A 19,103-nucleotide genomic window follows, 5' to 3' on the forward strand; every position below is an offset into this window, starting at 1 on the left:
AATTTTTATTTTTATTTTCCGTAACAACGTATGAAATATGAAACATTGTAATCTAATGGAAGTGTTTTTGTTTGTTACTTGATACATAACCATAAAAACGTTTGAAGGTCATTTTAAGTATATTAACAAAAACATGTTATTAGATACTATAAAAGTGGTTCATTTTGGTATAAATATATAGTCACATTAATGCGTTACAAGAACAATATTTCTTTTAAACGTTTTCAAAAGTAAAAATAATTCTTGTCAATTTTCCAATTTTTGGGTAATTTCAATTTTAAAACTTTCCCAACTATGATGGGAAATTCTAATCGAAACTTTTCAATTTCATTGGGAGATTGTGATGGTAATAATTACAATTTCCCAATTACTGTTAAAATTCCCCAGACAGAATTGAGCACGTTCCTTGAGAAAGTTTGTAATAAACTCACCACGTTGGTCACAGTGAGTGGTGACCTTACGTACGTGTCATCATCTATGATCACCTGGCAAATGAGTGATAGTTGTTGATGTGAGTGCGTGGAAAATTTACACCAAGATGGAATTATCGGAGGTTGTCAACACACAGTATGCTTTTCCAGTTGGAGTTGTATTAATATGTGCTGTGTTGGTATTTGCATTTGGTTTCAAATCTGCAGAGCAACCTGCGTTTGCTCAGCTCACGTATACGGGCGATGACCGGAAACCAGCTGGCAAGAAACGAAAAACGAAGGACAAGGTAGTATTCTCGTTGTTTGAGAAGGAACGCACTGATTTATCAAGTTTTTTCGGTACATTTATGCATCCTATCTCACTCCTACTCCATAGAAGAATTTACTCCATCCAAAAATTCTCAGCTATTATAAATACATGTAAGGAAGCAGTATTGGTTATGCTTTTTTGTGTGGCAATGCTGTAGTTGACTGTAAATTACTAAACAATATTTAGATCCAATTTGGGAAAATGTAACCAGAAATGCTGCTGCAGTTACATTTGTAGTGATGTGCATCTGCTTTTGTAGAGTGTTTAAGGGTTTATGCAGTGACCTCAGAACTGATCATATTTTGTTTTCCTTTTGCAGAAGATACAGTCAAATGGCCATGTAACAAATGTAAATGAAGACATTGCAGAAACAAAACAGAAACAAAATGATGCAGGTAGCTCAAAATCAAACACCAGTAAAGTTGTGCCAAAACAAGGAAGAGAAAGTAGGCATGATATCGAGAAGTCTCCTTCAAAGGATATTTCTAACAAGGCTGCTGGGAAGCATCAGAAACAGAACAAACAGGAAACATCTCCTGCTAAAGAGCAACAGAGTAAACCAGGAACCAAAGAAACTGTCAACAAGTCTGTGGCTATCAAAATCCAGAAAGAAAGCAAGAAGGAAGCTTCAGAACCCCTGTCAAAGCAACTGAAGGAAAGGAAGCAGGATATTTTAGAAAAATCTCCATCTAAGGACAGTAACAAAAGTTCTTCTCCTAAACAATCAAAGGGCAAAGGAAAGGAGAATCAAGTGGAACAGATTAAGAACAAGAAGAATGAAAAGAATCTTGCAAAGCTGAGGGCAGAAGAAAAGCCAATTGATTTTGATGATGGTAATGAAATAATAAGTTGATTAATAAGACCTTTAGGCAGGATAAGAATAGTAACCAAAATTGCCTTTAAGTAAAACCTTATAACAAATCAGAATAACTTTCAAGTTTCTCTTTGTTTTAGATGTCTTCTGTGGACCATTTTCTGATAAAATCTGTAGTTTAATTTTGGGTTAGCTTATGACAAAATTTTTCTCTGGACTTAAAGATATTAGGTTTGTTTTATTCAAGAGAAGTTGGTTAATGATTTTTGTCATTATCAGGGGAGTGGGAGCAAGCACTATCGAGAAAAGACAAGAAAAATCGGAAAAAGGATGATCCTTTGACTACTGATGATGCTGTTCCAGAAAACATAGGTAAATACTTTTTTTACACATTATTCCAAGTTTATTTCTTTAGCATGGCTTCTTAAATCCTCCCTATCAACAGGGACATATGATAGAACATCTTAAATTACTGCTTATGTGTTTGTGTTGCAGGTTTGTAATTATTGTTTCTGCATGAAATAAATATTTATTTCTCTACAGAAATTGTACTTGAATGAATGTAGTATTTTTTCAGAATGTAACATAACCCATGTTGAGGATTAAGATATTCAGATGCAGTTCTGCTTCACAATCAAGAACTCATAAATGAATTAATTCTGTTTTTTGAGTCCACCTCACACTTCTGTGCAGTGTAGGGTTCTTGGTGGAAGTGCACTCCATAAATTGATGTTCAGTTAGTATTATTAAACTCTTTGTTATTTACATTATACCATGGTCAGTGATCAGATATGACATTGCTAGTTACATTCACTGTAGGTTTGCAAATATATACAAGTCTATAAAAATGTTTTATTATAAATCAGAAACTAATCATTGTGAATTATTAAATCTTGCAAAAGTGGCATGACTTTTGAGTTAAAATGTGCCACCCAGTTTTTTGTCTCCTGAATATTTTGCTATAGGAAATAAAGTTGCAAGTGGGCAGAATTAATTTTGTTTAAATTCTCATTCTGATTTTACAGGTAAAATTACAGCCACATTATTTGATCTCGGAACCTTATAACAAACCACATCAAAACAAATGCTTTTGATATTCATAGTTAATATGTTGTATTGTTGTTCCAACAGTAAAGAAGGAAACAGGGAGTCCATCTAAGAAGAAGAAAGCTAAAAGCAATGATGCTGCTAATATAGAGACTGTTCATGCTGAAGATACTAAGATTCTTGATGATGATAATAATGAAAAGACTCCAGAGAAGAAACCATCCAACATAGAAGAAAAAGATGAAGTTAAAATGTAAGCATTCATGTTTTCAGCGATAATTCTAAAATGATTATACATATCATTGTAGAATATAGTTACATATAGTATTTAGTACGTATGTACAGGATGAATTACATCTTGTGTGAGGTACAAGAATCTGTGCTGGAACTGGAAATTGTCTCTTAATTTTAATTTTTTGTGACAGAATTGACAGTACTACATAAGTTATTTTTTTACTACCTTGTGACTGAATTTCCTACTGACTCGTTTAGAGTTGTAAACTATAAATAATACTTATAAATTTGTTGCCCTCAATTTTATAAGAAGCCCAGAGGAGGAAGCTGTGCCAGTTGTGGAAGTTACTGCAACTCCAGAGATAAAATCAACCGAAGAGTCTAGGATTGTCCCAGAAACTGCAACAAAATCAAAGAAGAAGAGCAAGAAGAAATCATCTGGCAAATCTTCAGAAACAGAAGCTGCTGTGGCAATTGACACAGCAATAGAAACTGAGGTAGTAACTCTGCCTCCTCCAGTTGTTGAGGTACAAGTTGAGCAGAAACAACAAAATGAAGTCAAGGGAGAAGGTAAGTTCTTCCTCTTGAAATTATTTATATTTGTTTTGTAGCATAAGAATTTAATTCTTTATTATTGCCTCAGAAGTTTCTGTATCAACTATTTATGTTAAGTCTGTAGCAGAAGCAGTGTGACCACAATATAGAGGTAAATTTTCATGTACTTACATCAGTGTTTTGGTGTGGGTTTATTGGAATTGCTATTACCAGTATTTGTTTGGTCATGCAAGGGGCCTCTCATTTAAAGTTACAGTGTCATACTTTCATATTGGTGACCCTTGAAAGTAGAAGATTTCAAGGCTTTAATGACAGTTCAGTGCTAATGTGGATTCTTTTTCAATACAGCCTGCATTTACATAGTACAGCCATTCAGAATCAGGAACTGCAATTAACTTGAAAATGTTAGAAATGGTTACTGAATTTCAAAAAATCTGTCGTGTGTCACAAGTTCTCCTGTTGCATAGTTTACAGACTAAATTACCAGTTGCTACTGCCTGCTGATATAAGGAGTTTGTCAGCAAGGGAAACTGAAATGTTTCTTTTATCATCCTGTGCTGTGCTGTGCTGTAAAAGCCTCAGATCTCGCTTAATTTACATAATTGTGTTTGTACAGAGGAGCTTTATTAGCTCATTCAGTAATGTATGGCCAAAGTTCTCTTCTGTGTATTGCTTAAATAGTTGTGGACTGCTGACAGTAGATGGTCCATCAGCTTGGGGACTAAAATCCTTTCAGTGTAAATAATAGGGTGTTATAAAATGTTACACACTGACGTGGACAGATTAGAAGATTTAAGCAAAAATACAGCCTTGCTTGGTAGGGAACAGTGGAAATATGTTGTGGACATGTAATTAACCTTCAGGATCAATGAAAGGCAAATTTCTACATCAGTCAAATAACTGATGGCTTTTTGAAAAAACTTCTTCTCCATAGTTAAATCCTGTATGAACTATAATGGTCTTTTAATGTTATTTATCTGATTTTTTTCAGCAGAGACTAGGGCAGAAACCATACCCAAGAATGAACTAGAAAACACTGTGGCTTTTGATGAACTTGGAGGTAATTTGTTTCATGTCATCATATCACACATTATAATTTTTTCAGAAAGTGGCATGTTCTTCCATCAAGGCCAAATAATTTTTCATATAACATGAATTTATTTTTAGGAATGCTGTGATTCTTGAATATACAACAAGTGTGTGTGTGTGTGTGTGTGCTCATATGCACGTGCCCGAATGTTTCTCATATGAAATAATTCTATTTCTGTTGAACTGTGTATTTGAGTCTTGAATTTTTTAAACTCTTTCATTATAGATGTTTGGAAAGAAGCAAAAGCACAGAAGAAAAACAAGAAGAAAGTCCGCAAGGATCAGTGAACCAGAAGAAAAAAATGAAGAAATGAGACAGCTTTTTAGAAATGGTGGAGAAATAAAATTAATCCGTCTTCTTGAGGTATTGTGAGATTTATTTTTCTACAATAACTGGAGTGGAAATAAACAATTACATAGAAGTCGGTGGATTGTTGCAACCTGAATTCCAATTCTGATGGCCTACATGCAATTCCTAGTTGCTCTACATTTTGTGCAACTTGGTTCTGATTGGCTCAGATGGAGGGTCTTTGTAGATGGAATGCCAGCATGTCCATCACTCACTCTCTTAACCAATACTTACAGCAGGAGCTGTTTGTTTCAAATTGCCTTTATATTTAGCATGGATCTCAAGGATTTAAAAGACTAACAGAAATTTGACACTGTTGCTGAAACACAGTGGGCTTTGGTAAATTGTGGTGTCTACTGTGCTCTGTTTTGTGTCCCTGCATACTGATTATAGTGATGACATGAGTCTGGGAGTCCACTTTTCTGCACATTATGTTATAAGTTAATATACTTTTTGTTTTAAAAATGTCACATGCGGTTAAAATATTTAATTACGTACCTTTATAATCAGTAATTGGTTTTCATCTTTGAATTTGTTTTAAAATTATTGCTTGTTTAGATCCAAATTGTGTACTACTAAAATGTTTACTCCAATCTCATTTTATAGCAAATACTGTGGAGAAAAGGAGTGCTGGTCATTACAGGTACTCTGTTGCCATTCTTGATGTTTACTGGCTGTGCGATTTGAGATGTTGAGACTGGTAGCAGTTTTTAAGTCATATCTAAAAACCCATGTACTATTCATTTATAAGTGCATTAAGTTAAATGCCATGCAGATTAAAAATTTTCACCAAAAGAAGTAGAGGTTTATATACAATGTGTTAACATTTTTGGTTAGTATAAAGCTTGACACATGATGACAGAATAGTAATTACAGTGAAACCTCTATCCATCGTTCCCGGAACTATCGTTTTCCCGGATGCATCGTCCGTTTTGTTCGGTCCCGAATACATCCCATATAAAATAATGTTACATTTTCCCGCTTCTATCGTTCCTCGAACTATCGTTTTATCGCATCGATCGTTCAAAAATCTTAGTCCCGTCCCACAATTTTCCCGCAATGATCGTTTCTGAGAATTTAAAATGCTGGGTTTTGAGATAAATTAATACCGAAAGACGCACAATGCTTTTGGAATACACAGTAGCGGTAACCTGTTATGTCGCCCAACCAGCACATTGTTTTGGAATGAGGGTCAGCGGTGCAGGGGTGATAGTTGGAGTGAATGGCGGTGCTCATTGTCAGAAATTTTACGATTTTAATTAGGGTGCACTCATATTTCGTTCCAGCGATGCCAGATGGCATGTGCAGTGTGAATTTCTTCACAAATGCTTTTATTACAAGTACAAAGGAAAGGCTGGCGGCACTTTTCATTCTTCTGGTTCATCTAGTTTCCAGCGGTTCAGGGTCTTCTACAGCTACGTTTCGTTGAGTTCGGCAGTAATAGTATTTCCATTCTTCCTGTTATTGTCCGCAAAGGGGGTTGGAGTGGTGAGGAAGACGAAGACGACGAATGTGAGCCCGAAGCTTTGCCGAGTTTTGCCGAAGCACACGCTGCATTGGCGAAAGTGAAGTCGTTCTTTTATGCGCTTAATATTAGTGAACGTGACGAAGAAAACATTTTGAACGTGGAAAGTGCTCTGTTTGGTCTAAAACGTAAAGTTTCAACAAACCAGTTGTCCATTAAAGACTTTTTTGGTAAAAAGAATTAACTTTGAAAGAGAAACATTGTTTTTTTTTAAATTTTAATGCTTTCCCGCATCTATCGTTTTCCCGCATTCATCGTTTTTATTTCCCACCCCCGCCGAAAACGATGCATCAAGGTTTCACTGTATACAGTTATCAGGAGGCATTAATTAATTCTGCTCTAGTTTCATTGTGAACTGTGTAAAAGCAAATTTTATAGTCTTTGCATGATTGTAAATTTAATCAGATTTGTAACTTACAGGATACTGTGCAGTGAGCTATGACCATGTCATCTTAAAATACTCTATATGAGTGACATGTAAGAATTTTTAAAGTTGGCAGTGTTTTAAGTTTCTGCTGCACTTGAGCACAGACATTATTAGGTAAAGTATAATATGCAGGATTTTTAGTACTCATTGGTTAAACCTTTTTTTTTGGATGCCAGAATTTATAGTGTAAGATAACAAAAACAAACATAAGAATGTAACATGTTATAAAATCATTATTTCTTTAAAGCTCATTATTAGGAAATTACGCCTACTTTTCTCTGTGATATATATGCGGCCAAGTTATTACGCAGATATGACATTTAATAGCAATGTCATTATGAGATGGTAAAATTAATTACAGATGTGACATGCCATCAGTTAAGTTTGAATATTCCTTGCATATGTTATGTAGATTGAAGATTTCTTTATGAATGAGATGTGTATTGGAGAATACTGGCTATTTTTCTGCCAGTCTGCGAGTTCTTTGCTGAAGCAGAATGCTTACACCTCTGTTCACGTTATACTGATAGGCCACTGTGTTTCTGAGGTGGTGTAGTTAGAATGTGTGTTTATTCATAATGGAATACAATGTATTTTGTTTTATGTGTGTTTTAAGTTTTTCTTTAGTGTTGAATTTTTTCTGTTTGTGTTCTATTATTATATTACCATTCCAGAAATGAATCCAAGGGACAAGCGTTGCAGTGTCAATTTTATGTACAATGCAGAGTAAGCATTGCTTGTTACTTTCCAGCAGACAATTATTTAAACCCTTTAACAAGTCCTGTTGCTACATTTCCTTCTTTTGTTTGTGTGTGAACATAATTTTATTTGGGTCATGTATTTTTATATACCGCATTTTGTCTCTGGAAGAGATTTAAACATGCTCTAATAAACTCATTGTTTATCAGGGCAAGCCTAATTAATTGATAGTTTTGTGGTGAGTTTTTATCACCTAGTTTGGAAATATGAATTTAGACAGTTTGGTTTGTTTCATTATGAAGAAATGATTGTTGTGTTAAAACTTAATAGCATGATGATGAAAGCAGTCTGTGGGCCAAGTATGGGTTACTATAATGTTATACTTTATCTACAAAATATCAGAATCTAAAAATTTGGTTTCTGATTTCTTTGACAGCCTTTATGCAATGACTGCAGTTTATCGAGGATTTGATTTTTGCCTTGTTTCAGATATTGAATGAGTTAATAGCTTTAAATTTGGTAACAGTGTTCACTGTATATGAGTATGTGGCCTTTCTTACCATGAAGTTATAGTGCTTTTACTGTGATGATAAGATATATGGTTACAGATGTATTTCACCTTTTTTGTTGTATCTTCATTCTCGACTGTCTAGTACTGTGATGTGCTGTTCTTTAAAAGAATTTTTTCTTAAGGAATATGATATAATGAGGAATAATATACATGGTGAAGTGATTAAAGCAGCTGTTTTTTATAGTTGATATCTTGTTTTTCAGCCAGGGGTTTTAATATAGGCCTACTGTCAGTTGTGAACTGCTAGTACAGTTAGAATTGCTTTCTGAGTAAAGTTACAATGTTGGGATCTGACTAAACTATGAATCAAAAGTATCTCTTACTACAGTAATTACTGACTTCTTTCCCTTTTCACATGGACTGACACTGAAAAGACAAATATGGTGCCAAAAAATGAACTGATCCAAGTCTCCAACCAATCACAGAGATGGTTTCGTATGGTATAATATCACCTTGAAGAATATATTGTGAAGTATTATAATTTGTGGTGGTAGGGTCTACAAACTTGTAGACAGTTTTCAGTTCTTAACTTCATACGTGACATTCATGTTTGTCTTAATTTCAGAACTGTATCAAGAAATAAATTCCTGATTTATTATGTTCCTGAAAATCTGCATGCATGTCTTATTCCAAGTTGTTTGCAGACACGAAAGTTAAGTATAGTGGACCAGTGAAATGAATGCCTTACAGTTTTTGTAATAACTAAATCAGTACAATGTAAATGAAATTAAACAAAACAGTTGTGTGATATAATGTATAATTCTAAAAGAAAATTGACACAAAAAGAACTTCTATATGCCTATATATATTATATATATAAATATTTGTATAATGTCAGTCTGTTATTCAAAACAGTATTTTTATTGTCTGTTGTTTAATTCTAATTAATTAACAAAATATTGGTTACTTACAAATGTTCTGAGATGTTTGCTTTTGTAACACACAAGATCTAAGACAGTTTCTTACAGTATTTGTATCACGTGTAGCAGTTGTTTCAGATTGGATTTGTGATAGCACACTTCTGCCCCCACAGAACTGTCTCTTTAGGGATAGATACAGTGCAATGTTGTGTAGTAGTGTTTACTTTGTGTTAATGAATCACAAGCCCTGTTCAACTCGGGGATTGTGGGTAGAGTGGTGTTGCCTGTCTTGTCTGTGACATATCTATTCCTGAAGTAAATAATCTCATTTTTTGGTGTATTTGCATACACTGAAGTTTAAATAAGTGTGTTAGTAAGAATCTATCACATTTGAGTCAAAACAATTAACACTCATGTTCTTTTTCCTCTCAACTCTTCATTTTGGAGAAACCTTGAAGCTGTCATTAACACTTATGATAAGGCTGTAGTGGTCTAATACTATGTTTTGATTTATTAATTATTTTTGCAGGCCAGGGAAGATCACTTAATAAAGACAGACAATGAAATAGATTCTGATATTATTATACTGTAAAACTGAATGCTGATGAGCTAGAATTTTGATCAAAAAAATGTTTAAAAAGAGATCTGCACACAGATATTACTGTTTTAGGTACAGAAAGTAACTTCTTCTTTATTGTATGCCATGACAACAAAAGTAAGCATACTGTGAACAGCTGTTATAATGGGCAGATTGAAAAATGATACTTATTAACTTTGATATTTTGTGACTGTACTATGAGACACTGGCATCTGGTAGTAAGTAAATGAATTTTAGGACCTGCAAGAACCATATTTGTTCAACTACAGCAGTAATATTACATAATACTGTTCTAACAATGCAAATCTTTTGATACCATATTATTGCTGCTGAGTCTGTAGTCTAACCCCTCACACAGTAGTATTGTTGGTAGCTATACTGCAAGTGTTTATGATCAGTAATTTTAAATGAAATTGTTTTGACATTGATGTTCTTTAGTGAAGTTCTAAATTCAGTTTTGGTGGTGGTGGTTGAAAGTTTGAGATGTGCCAGGATCTATTTCATACAACTGGATGACATAGGTTATTGAATGAATGACAGGGAAAGAATAAATGATGCAATAAGACTGTATGTACTTGTTTACCTTAATTATTGGGTGCATGCATTTTGTATGAGTGGGTGTAAGATAAATTTTAATATATTTTTGTTCATTTTGTTCCTGTTGCCTTCCAACATACCTTACCCCAACTATCCCTGTAATTATGTTAAATCAAGGACTTGTGTTTGTCCTGTTTTATTAGAAATGGAGCTGCTGGGACTAAATTGTTATTACTAAATCATGCAGTGTTATCCAGTTACTTCTAGGAAAAAGGCAGAGAAAATATCTTTAACTGTATTATAAGTGTATAGATTTAGGTGCATTTTGGGTAAGTTATTTTGTGCATGTATTCAGCAGAAGAAATTATTTAGCGTGGTTGGGTTTTTTATTTTGTTGAAAGTAGTGCTGCTTTTCTTTTTATAAAGTTTGAAAAATATTATACAAAATGTCTACAGTGGTGGATGTCAGGGCACATTAAGAATTTACAAATGTTAAAAGGTTTATATATATATGTTTTATGTGTTGTGTGCATAAATAACAAGTGATGTGATTTGAGCTCTTACATATCCGGGTGACATGAAAGAAATCTGTGTTCTGCAATTTTTTATTTTTTGGCTGAGTTTGAAGGCCACAGTGTCTTGATAAGTAGGATTTGAGGTTCTCAGAGCAGTGAGTATGAATATGGCTGTCTTCTGGGTTGTAGCACCAAGTACTCTGGTAGTTTACCTTTGTTTCAGAGATTCTTACTGCCTCCATCATCAGGATGATGATCGCTCTGGTGATGGAGGCAGCAAGGACCTCTTGAAACACTGGTAAACTACTACCAGAGTACATGGTACTACAACCCAGAAGAGAGCCATTTTAGTGTCTTGATGTTTTTTGTGTTCTTAGTTTTTATGTTGACACACACAGGGTACAAAGTAGAATTTTGGATATGCCATTTTTAGTGCATTTTCATCAAGGCTATGTTGCTGTTAAGTGGTATTTGTATGTGAACGCTCTGGTTACATGCTACTGCAGCAGAAGGCAACAAGGTTTATGTTACATTTGAATTAAGTATGAGTTATAGAAGGTCCATTAGATAGCCAAAGTTTGTCTGCTTGCTATTCTGCCTGAATCCACCTCTGAATGAGAGTGAAATGTGTGAAATTCTTTTATTAGTGTTTGAAAATGAAGTCATGTGTTTGACCTATTAGCCATTAACTCGGTGAAATCTATAGTCCGTACAGCTTGACCTCATACAGACACCCCAATTATTTTTACCGTCAATTGCTTAGGAAACACCTACTGATAGACATTGTTAATGGCAGAAAGCAAGCTGGTGACCCAAATAAAATGGCAGAATAGTCTGGCTTTGTTAATGAGCAGTTAAATTATTTTGTCAGTGCCTTATTTTTTGAGTGTGATCATAGTGATACTTGTTTGTCATCTTATTCAGTAATAGATTGTAATGTACTGTGTAGATATTTTAAACTGGACACAGCTTTTCCCATGCTTTTCTTTCCATTTATTACTTTTTAGTATGGAATGATTATTTAATTGTTAAAATTATTAGGCTACCCTGTCCACTAAAACATCAGCTTCATCTGTCTTACAGTACACATCTTGATTGCAGTTAAAGTAAGTCACCAGTGCATATCTTCTTTGTGAATAATTTAAAACACATTCTAGTATGCTTTTATACTAAGCTGTTGATCATAAAAGTACTTTGATAATTGTGGTGCAGCAAATATGGTTTCACTTAATGTTTTTTTGTAAAATGTAATTGTCATGCAAGTTTTCAGCAATATTTGACTCAAACAGAAACAATTATCTAATGAGCCTTCTTGAGTAAGAAAGACCACAGAATATTAAAGCAGTGCCAATAGAATAATAAAATATATGAGTTGGAGGAGACGCAGACTTATCATTGCTGTTTAATCAATCGACCTGTTCCTGAAGCCATGAAGTTATGCCCAAGTGAACAATTCGGTATATAATATTTTTTATTGTAGTAGTGATTCTGCTTATTTAAAGGAAGTGCCAGAATGAATAATGATGTAACCAAGCATTGACAAAAAGTATATTGTCTATTACAAGGGTACAGTGATTATTTGAATTATATCTTGATAACTGGTTATGTTTTGTAATGTCAAAATATAAGTCAACCATGTCAGTGTTTTGTATATGCATGTGCAATATTTTGGTCAGGTTTGTTTTTGATATTTGGAAATTATTGCTTACCACAAGTTAAAATGTACTGGAATTTTTCATCAGTCCCTCACATGTCAGCATAAAATATTTTATTAACTTGCTTGTGGTGTGTTGATTGATATGTACCTGAAATTTTATGTAAATTTATATACTAAATCTTATAATTTAAGGTCATAAAGTATTATTTGTCAGTAACGTAGATTGGAAGTGGCTTTTACTATGACATTGTAAATACAAGACTTCTTGCAAGAATAAGAAAATATATTACATAGCATAATATGAAATAAATATGGAGTCATCTATTTATCCCATTAAACTTAAAACATGTACATCAATGGTTTCAAACCTTTTCTGATTTGCACATCAGTAAAACAGCACTGGGTTTTCTGAGGATCAGTACATTGAATGTCTCACGTTGTACAGTACAAGTAGTTGCATATCTAATTTTTACTCAGCATTGTCATGAAGTAAGCGGGATTAGTTGTTAATGAACTTTGTAGGTGAGGTTTCAGGTCTTGTGGGAAGCATGAAGAGGACTGTCTTCTGGGATATTATGCAATGTAGTGATGGTGGGGGCAGTAAGCACCTCTGAAACATAGCCAGTTTCTACCAGATTGCACAGCACATCATCCCAGAAGACAGTTATCTAATCAGTTTGTAGGTGTGGTTCATCTTTCCATCTTTTCTTTGGCCATCTAGGATCTCTATGCTTCATTGTTTTATATTTCAGTTCCTGTTTTGGTATTATGTTTGTGTATGTATAGCCAATATTTTGGTGATCTTGTTCTGCAGTTCCATGGGAAGGTTACCTCATTTGTGCTGCTTCCAGTCTTACAATGACACTTTTGTTCATTACTTATTCCTCACCACCATGTTCTATTTTTGCTTTGTTCAGGTCTTGTTTTTGTTTATCATAACATTTGCTGAAGTTTCTCTTTGTAATGCTGTGTGTTTTGTTACAAGACTAATTTTATTTTCATACCCCTTCTGTGGTCTGAGGTGGAGTTTCATAAATATTAAATTATGGTAACTGTCTAAAACAATTTTTATACATTCCCATGGATTTTATTTGGTGGCTTTTATTTGTAATTATGTTTGGTTGGTGTGCCATGGTTTGAAATTCATCCTTGATTCAAGATTGTAGGCCGTGATCAATTGCATATAGTATCATATTAATTTTTCTGACAGGTATCGACAGGACCCCATCTGCAACTTTTCCATTCTTGTAAGGCCTCGTTGCTGTTGCGTAAAACAGTATAGGTGATAAACCACATTCCTGTCATAAGCCCTTCTTTGTAGCAGGAATTTCTGCATTTACATTTTTATATGTATTTGTTTCTATAAAACAATTTTATTGCTTGTATTAATGTGTGTTTTATAATTTCCAGAGTAAATGACTGTTTAGGTCATCATATTCTTTTCCATAATATGTGAAGAGTATAAATCTGAGTAGAATAAATTTTCTTCTTCTTGTTGAATGGTAAGGATGGTAGTTGTAGATGGTCTAGAACCTTCAGTTGGTCATCATTATAGATTGCATTTTAATATGTAGATGATGGGATTGTTATGAAATTAAATAGATATTTTCACCTTCCTATTTTTTTTCTGCTATTTCCTTTCTATGTGTTTCCTGTGTTATGTTGAAAATATTTCTTCAGAATATATAAGATTTGAAGCTTTCACAGCCTCTGTCACAGGGTTGTTCCACCCTGATGGAGGCAGAGACAGTCTCTGAAATGGATTTGAACTTCATGCTTACATGGCTGATTGTCCGAGGAGTACTCATTGCTTTGCTTTGTGGTCTTGTTCATACGATTTTTTATTTAATATTAAAACAAAGGCTTTCAATATGCTAATTTGTTTTCAGTTTGGATTATTAAAATTATGTACTCCAGGTAAAAAATGTACTCCAAAGCCACATCATCTAATGCTTTTGTGATTTTGTAGTGTGCCTCACCTGATGTTGCCATCATGCTATACCTATGTAGTATCAGTGTTTAATTTTTAAATGCTGTTTATGATGACCCTAGGTTTTAAATATTGTAGTTATAACCAAAGCAGATTCCTGTTGAAATGCCTCCTGATATGCTACAAAATGGGAACAGGCATAGATTAAAACATAAATCTTAATTATTTCTAGTTCACACTTATTCTATTGATACTCAGACTTAGCTGTACCAGACCATGAAGTGAATGTAGTCAGCATTATAAAATGTTGATTTTAAAATCAAAAGTGGCACATTCAGGGCCTAATGTTTACTTTTATTTGGTGCATACATCATTTACATTAAAATGTCAGCAGTAATCATGGGGAAAAAGCAGTAATGGATATAATGAGCAACATTTGCTAGAGACAGTATTCTTATTACTTCTAAAACAATATAATACCTTTTTTACATTCTTTTCATTCTTTACTTATTTCAGTTAAATATTCGATTTATTAATGTTATACAGATATAAGATAAATATAAATAGGACTGCAGTTTAAGATATACTTCATTTTACAGTATACATCATTGAAGAACCAAAAACCCATTTCCAATTTTCTGTGCTGATAAGTAACAAGTATGCCTTGTCATAAATATTAAAGATGTTATAACCCATGGAAATGCTGAAAATGAGATGTCATGTCATTAAACTAACTTATGCCCAGTTAAAATTTTGGCCAAATTATTCAAATTTATTCCAACCAGTATTTTCCCAGAATTAGAAAGAAGTAAAACGTAACTTGAGTTGAATATTTTTATGATTTAATTCCTGTAAGAAAATACAAAAAAATCCTCTATGAAAAGTTAATTTTTTGCCATTGTAAATTAATATTTATCAGATTGTTCTCTAAGAGTTTACAAAGGTAATACAGACATTTAAATGAAGAAATAAATATAGATCCATTCAACTGAGAACAATTTGAAGAAATGGTTATATGCCAGCCATGGAGAGAAGTTGCTACAATGAAATGGTACCTTTCTGGGAAATTAACTTAAGCCAAAGTTGGTATTTGAGTTTGGTTATAACATGTGTCTAAATAATATAACTTGACATGCCCTATATTGATATGCAGCTGTTGGGCTACTTTTCACTTAAATCTTTAACTTCATGTTCTTGATACCATATCCTCTTGTATTTGCCTTTTGTATGATATATAATATTCAGATGATGAACTATAAATATTATGTAAAGTTTAGTTTTGTTTGCAGATTTTGGAAATAATAATATTTTATACAGAGGAACTGGAGGTAATGTTACAGATGTGTAGTCTACAAGACTCACTGCTTGTAAGTGTTACATATGTTGCTTAAAAAGTTTATTGGTATTACAAGAAGAAGTCTGTGGTTGGAAATTTGTGTTATTTTAATTTTGTTTAGCTTTGTTTTCAGCTCATTGTTTATGCATAATTCATTGTCACTGGTCTGATAAGCTGGTGTAACACAAATCATGCCTTTTGTGTTTGCACTGAAGCCAGTAATGCACCAACAGTGGTGATCAGTTGACTGGTTATATACTTTAATGAAGGAAATACTTATTCTAAAATTGTGTCTTAGTTCAATTATTCACCAGTACTGTCTATATGATTTTCACATTGTGCAGCCAGATTTGTTTTCTCCTTGCAGATAAGTAGAGGTGTTAATGTTTGTTTATTTTAAAAAAATTGTTAATTCTTCTAATTATTATTTGTATGAATAAATTATAATGAAACAAATTAGTAAAGGATAAAGTATATAGAAAGTGTTTCATATGTTTGTTGGTTATTTGGTGTGAAGTTATATATCATTTGGGACCATTTGAATTTGAAAATAAATTGTGAAACAGTAATTTGGTTTTGGTAGTTAAGATTTGATTTCCATTTCATGTCCTGTTCCATATTTTGTGTTTTATTCAATCTTTCTGAAACTGCCAAGGCCTCTCAAAATTGGACATATGAAATTATCAAGTTCTTCTTTCTTTATTAGAATTAGAGATTTGCCAGTTTATTTATTTAGTGTTCTGTCTGATGACAGGTCCATATGAACAGGATCCTTCCATCCTTTTCTCGGACTGGGACCTGTTCATATACGTTCTTGGCAGATGATCCAGGAGTGGTTTGCCATTGCCTTCTTCTGTGTGTGAATGGAGTAAAATGTTGGGATGCCACGGAGAAACCGGGGAAGCCCCCGGAGGAAAACTCCGTGTTTCCTAGACCGGCCTTGCCCAACACAAGTTATAAATTCGGGCACCGCCGGGAATCGAACCCGAGACCCCAGGATTACAAGGCCAGCGTTCTAACCGCTAGACCACCGTGGCTGCTATTTGCCAGTACAGAGATATAAATGGATAGCCTGATTTTGATCTAGTGTTTACTTAGACTGTAGTTTGCAGTCTCATGTTGTTATAACATTTACAGTGCACCAGCAGCAGAAAGAGGTTGGACATCACTGATTGTGAATTCTCATTCTTTTCTGCCTAAACTCTCTATGCCTGACTGCCTGTCATTGGCAGGTGCCCATGTTTGAGTATGCCTGGTATACATGAACAGTAGTTCAGAAAATTTCATTCAGTTTTTTATTGATCTATTAGAAGCTGTGTTTTTACACAATGACACAAATTAATTACTTGCATTTTCTTAAATAGACACTAAATTTACAAAATGCTTAAAAATAAAAATTTTGTAATATAAGTACATAAATATTATACCATTTACATAAAGTTTGTATGATGATTATTTTTAGAAATGTTGATACAATTTTATTTTAACACAGAATGATGCTACAAGCACGCATCTTTTTACTTTTAAAGTGGAACCACTGATACTCATTACATACTTCCTGCTGATGTGTAGTTTGTAACACAGCTTTTCCTGTTGAGCAAAAGCTATGTTTTGTACTCAAGCAGGAGCACTGAGAACCCTGCATTCAGTACAGTCATGTGAATGAAAAGGAAATCCAAGAGTAAGAGCAGCACAGCTACAGAATTTTATTACATTCTGTGTGTGTCATTGTCTTTTGATAGAAACGTCTCAGTATTTTGCTTCCTTATTGCAGACATCAGAAACTACTGAAAGTAGGTGTAAATATGACATGCAATTCTTAAGGCGAAATGTAATTTAATTTGACTTGTATCAACCCTTTTCCTTTTTAGCACTTTTTTTCCCACCTTTAAACTTTCCTTTTTTCTTCCTTTTTGCACTGCGTGATTGCTTTTGTTTCTTTTTCTTCTTTCCAGACTTTGTTCTTTCTCTGATGGGTGAAAAGCCCCTCCCACTTGAAGCATCATTGCCAGAGGGATCTATGTGCAGTGTTCCAATATCCATGCGTAGGTAAGAGTCATACAGGAACTCACCACAGCTAAGCCCACTGCAGAATTCTTCTCCACATTCTGCACAAACTGCTGCTCGTGTTTCAGTGATTCCTGCCCGATTCTTCTTCCGATGGATGTGGATTGGCCCGTTTGTTGCTCTCTTTTCTTGAGCTGCAGTTCGTAAGTGGAGCTTTCCCATTGTGACCAGTCTGTTCAGATAACATTCTGATTTAATTTGTTTTACATTTTGATATGTTTCTGCTATATCAGGCAGTGATACTTAGAGGTTCGTGACAATGATTGACCCTGCAAGTGATCCAGTGGTTTGTATACAAATCTAGTACTCAAAGAGTATCTTGTTCAATTTTGAAAGTATTAATTAATTTGTATAAAGGAAATAAAAATTGCTTTTCACTATAATGACAACCAATCACATGAAGGTGGTGGTACTGCCTATTCCAGAAATGTCGTGTTTTTCAAATATATATCAGACAATGTACGGAGTTGAGTAGTTTGTTGTAATTTTGATTTTAAAGTAGGAATTTTGGTAAGGACATTTATACATAGTAAGTTATTTTCCCTTCCACATAATGAAATTCATTAAAACTTTTTATATTCTGAGACCAGCCAATTAATGCTAGGTCAAAGGTACACAACTAAGATGGTTAAATCTGTCTCATCATGGGCAGGGCTGGAATATTTGTGAAATAAATGGTAGAGTAGGAAAACAGGACTCGAAGAGGGATGATGACAGCCTTCTGGGATATAGTGTTGTCTTAGAAGGTGACCAATGTTTCAGAGGTGCTTACTGCCTTCATTATCAGGGCAATGAGTAACAGTGCGGGTAAGAGCAGGTGGAAAAATATGGGCAGGCTGGACCAGCACAAAACTTGTCTGGACCAATGGATGAGATGGGGAGGATCCAGGGGGAGATACATATTCTAGCTGCGTCAACAGATTTGTAGTTAAAACATGGAAGATATTTCACTTGTCAATTACATGGAACACCTTTACATTCTTGATGCAATTTTTGTCATAGATTTTAGAGTTTACAAACCTAGAAAACATTTCTTCTTCTAACTTGGATTTGGGGCGGATAGAAGTGAGCATTTTCCAGTCAATAGCAACTGGATTGAGGTCTTCAAGTGCCACAGCACGCATATCAGGTGGGATTGGATTTGCATAAGCATAGTCCCGTTGCTTGATTTCTCGCTTTGAAGGATGGAAAGTGAAGTCTTTGTCATGCACTTTCACATCTTCTTCTCGTACCTGTCATAAGGAAGTCCATGCTAGCAATCTGCTTAAGATACTGCGATTACAAAAGCAGTATGAGGTTATATCACATAGTAGCAAACAGTGTGAATACAAATATATGCCCATTGATACATGCAAATGTATGTTTTATATGCAAAATAAGTTCTTTCAAAGTCAAACTCACCTTTTCTGGTCTTATCTTGTACTCAGGAACCTTATCAAGCAGCCTTTGAAACTCTTCCTTGGACTGTATAGTACTTCGTGATAAGTCAAGCACTTGTGGAACCTCTGTCTTTTTCCCAAATAAATCATCCAGTTTAATTGTTGCCATGTTG

At 34.2% G+C, this 19,103-nt stretch overlaps 2 protein-coding genes across 11 annotated transcripts; one reads left to right on the forward strand and one right to left on the reverse strand.

Annotated features, from left to right (window-relative positions):
• Positions 1–441: 441 nt before the first annotated feature.
• LOC110834458 (uncharacterized) lies at positions 442–17,934 on the forward strand. 10 transcript variants are annotated; one of them, XR_015535462.1, is made up of 10 exons: positions 443–718; positions 1,061–1,574; positions 1,835–1,927; positions 2,687–2,855; positions 3,147–3,406; positions 4,383–4,451; positions 4,707–4,844; positions 16,239–16,641; positions 17,440–17,533; positions 17,620–17,934. XR_015535462.1 is itself a non-coding variant. In XM_087350206.1 (7 exons), the coding sequence occupies exons 1-7, from the start codon at positions 539–541 to the stop codon at positions 4,766–4,768; spliced, it is 1,344 nt and encodes a 447-aa protein (XP_087206332.1). In that variant the 5' UTR covers positions 442–538; the 3' UTR covers positions 4,769–16,053. The 10 variants fall into 10 exon arrangements, 3 of the variants coding, with proteins under 3 accessions (XP_087206332.1, XP_021929321.1, XP_087206331.1); XR_015535461.1 differs by having other exon boundaries at positions 16,239–17,533; XR_015535460.1 differs by having other exon boundaries at positions 17,440–17,934.
• On the reverse strand, positions 14,482–19,099 carry LOC110834459 (uncharacterized). The gene is made up of 3 exons (XM_022073630.2): positions 18,953–19,099; positions 18,572–18,783; positions 14,482–17,723 (listed from the first exon to the last, which is right to left on the reverse strand). Exons 1-3 carry the CDS (start codon positions 19,097–19,099, stop codon positions 17,336–17,338), a joined length of 747 nt encoding a protein of 248 aa, XP_021929322.1. The 3' UTR covers positions 14,482–17,335.
• Between the last annotated feature and the right edge of the window lie 4 nt (positions 19,100–19,103).

This window comes from Zootermopsis nevadensis, unplaced genomic scaffold, assembly GCF_977971745.1.
Source record: "Zootermopsis nevadensis isolate Lab colony 2312 unplaced genomic scaffold, Znev_1.0 Znev_ptg000017l, whole genome shotgun sequence".
Classification (NCBI taxonomy): domain Eukaryota; kingdom Metazoa; phylum Arthropoda; class Insecta; order Blattodea; family Termopsidae; genus Zootermopsis; species Zootermopsis nevadensis.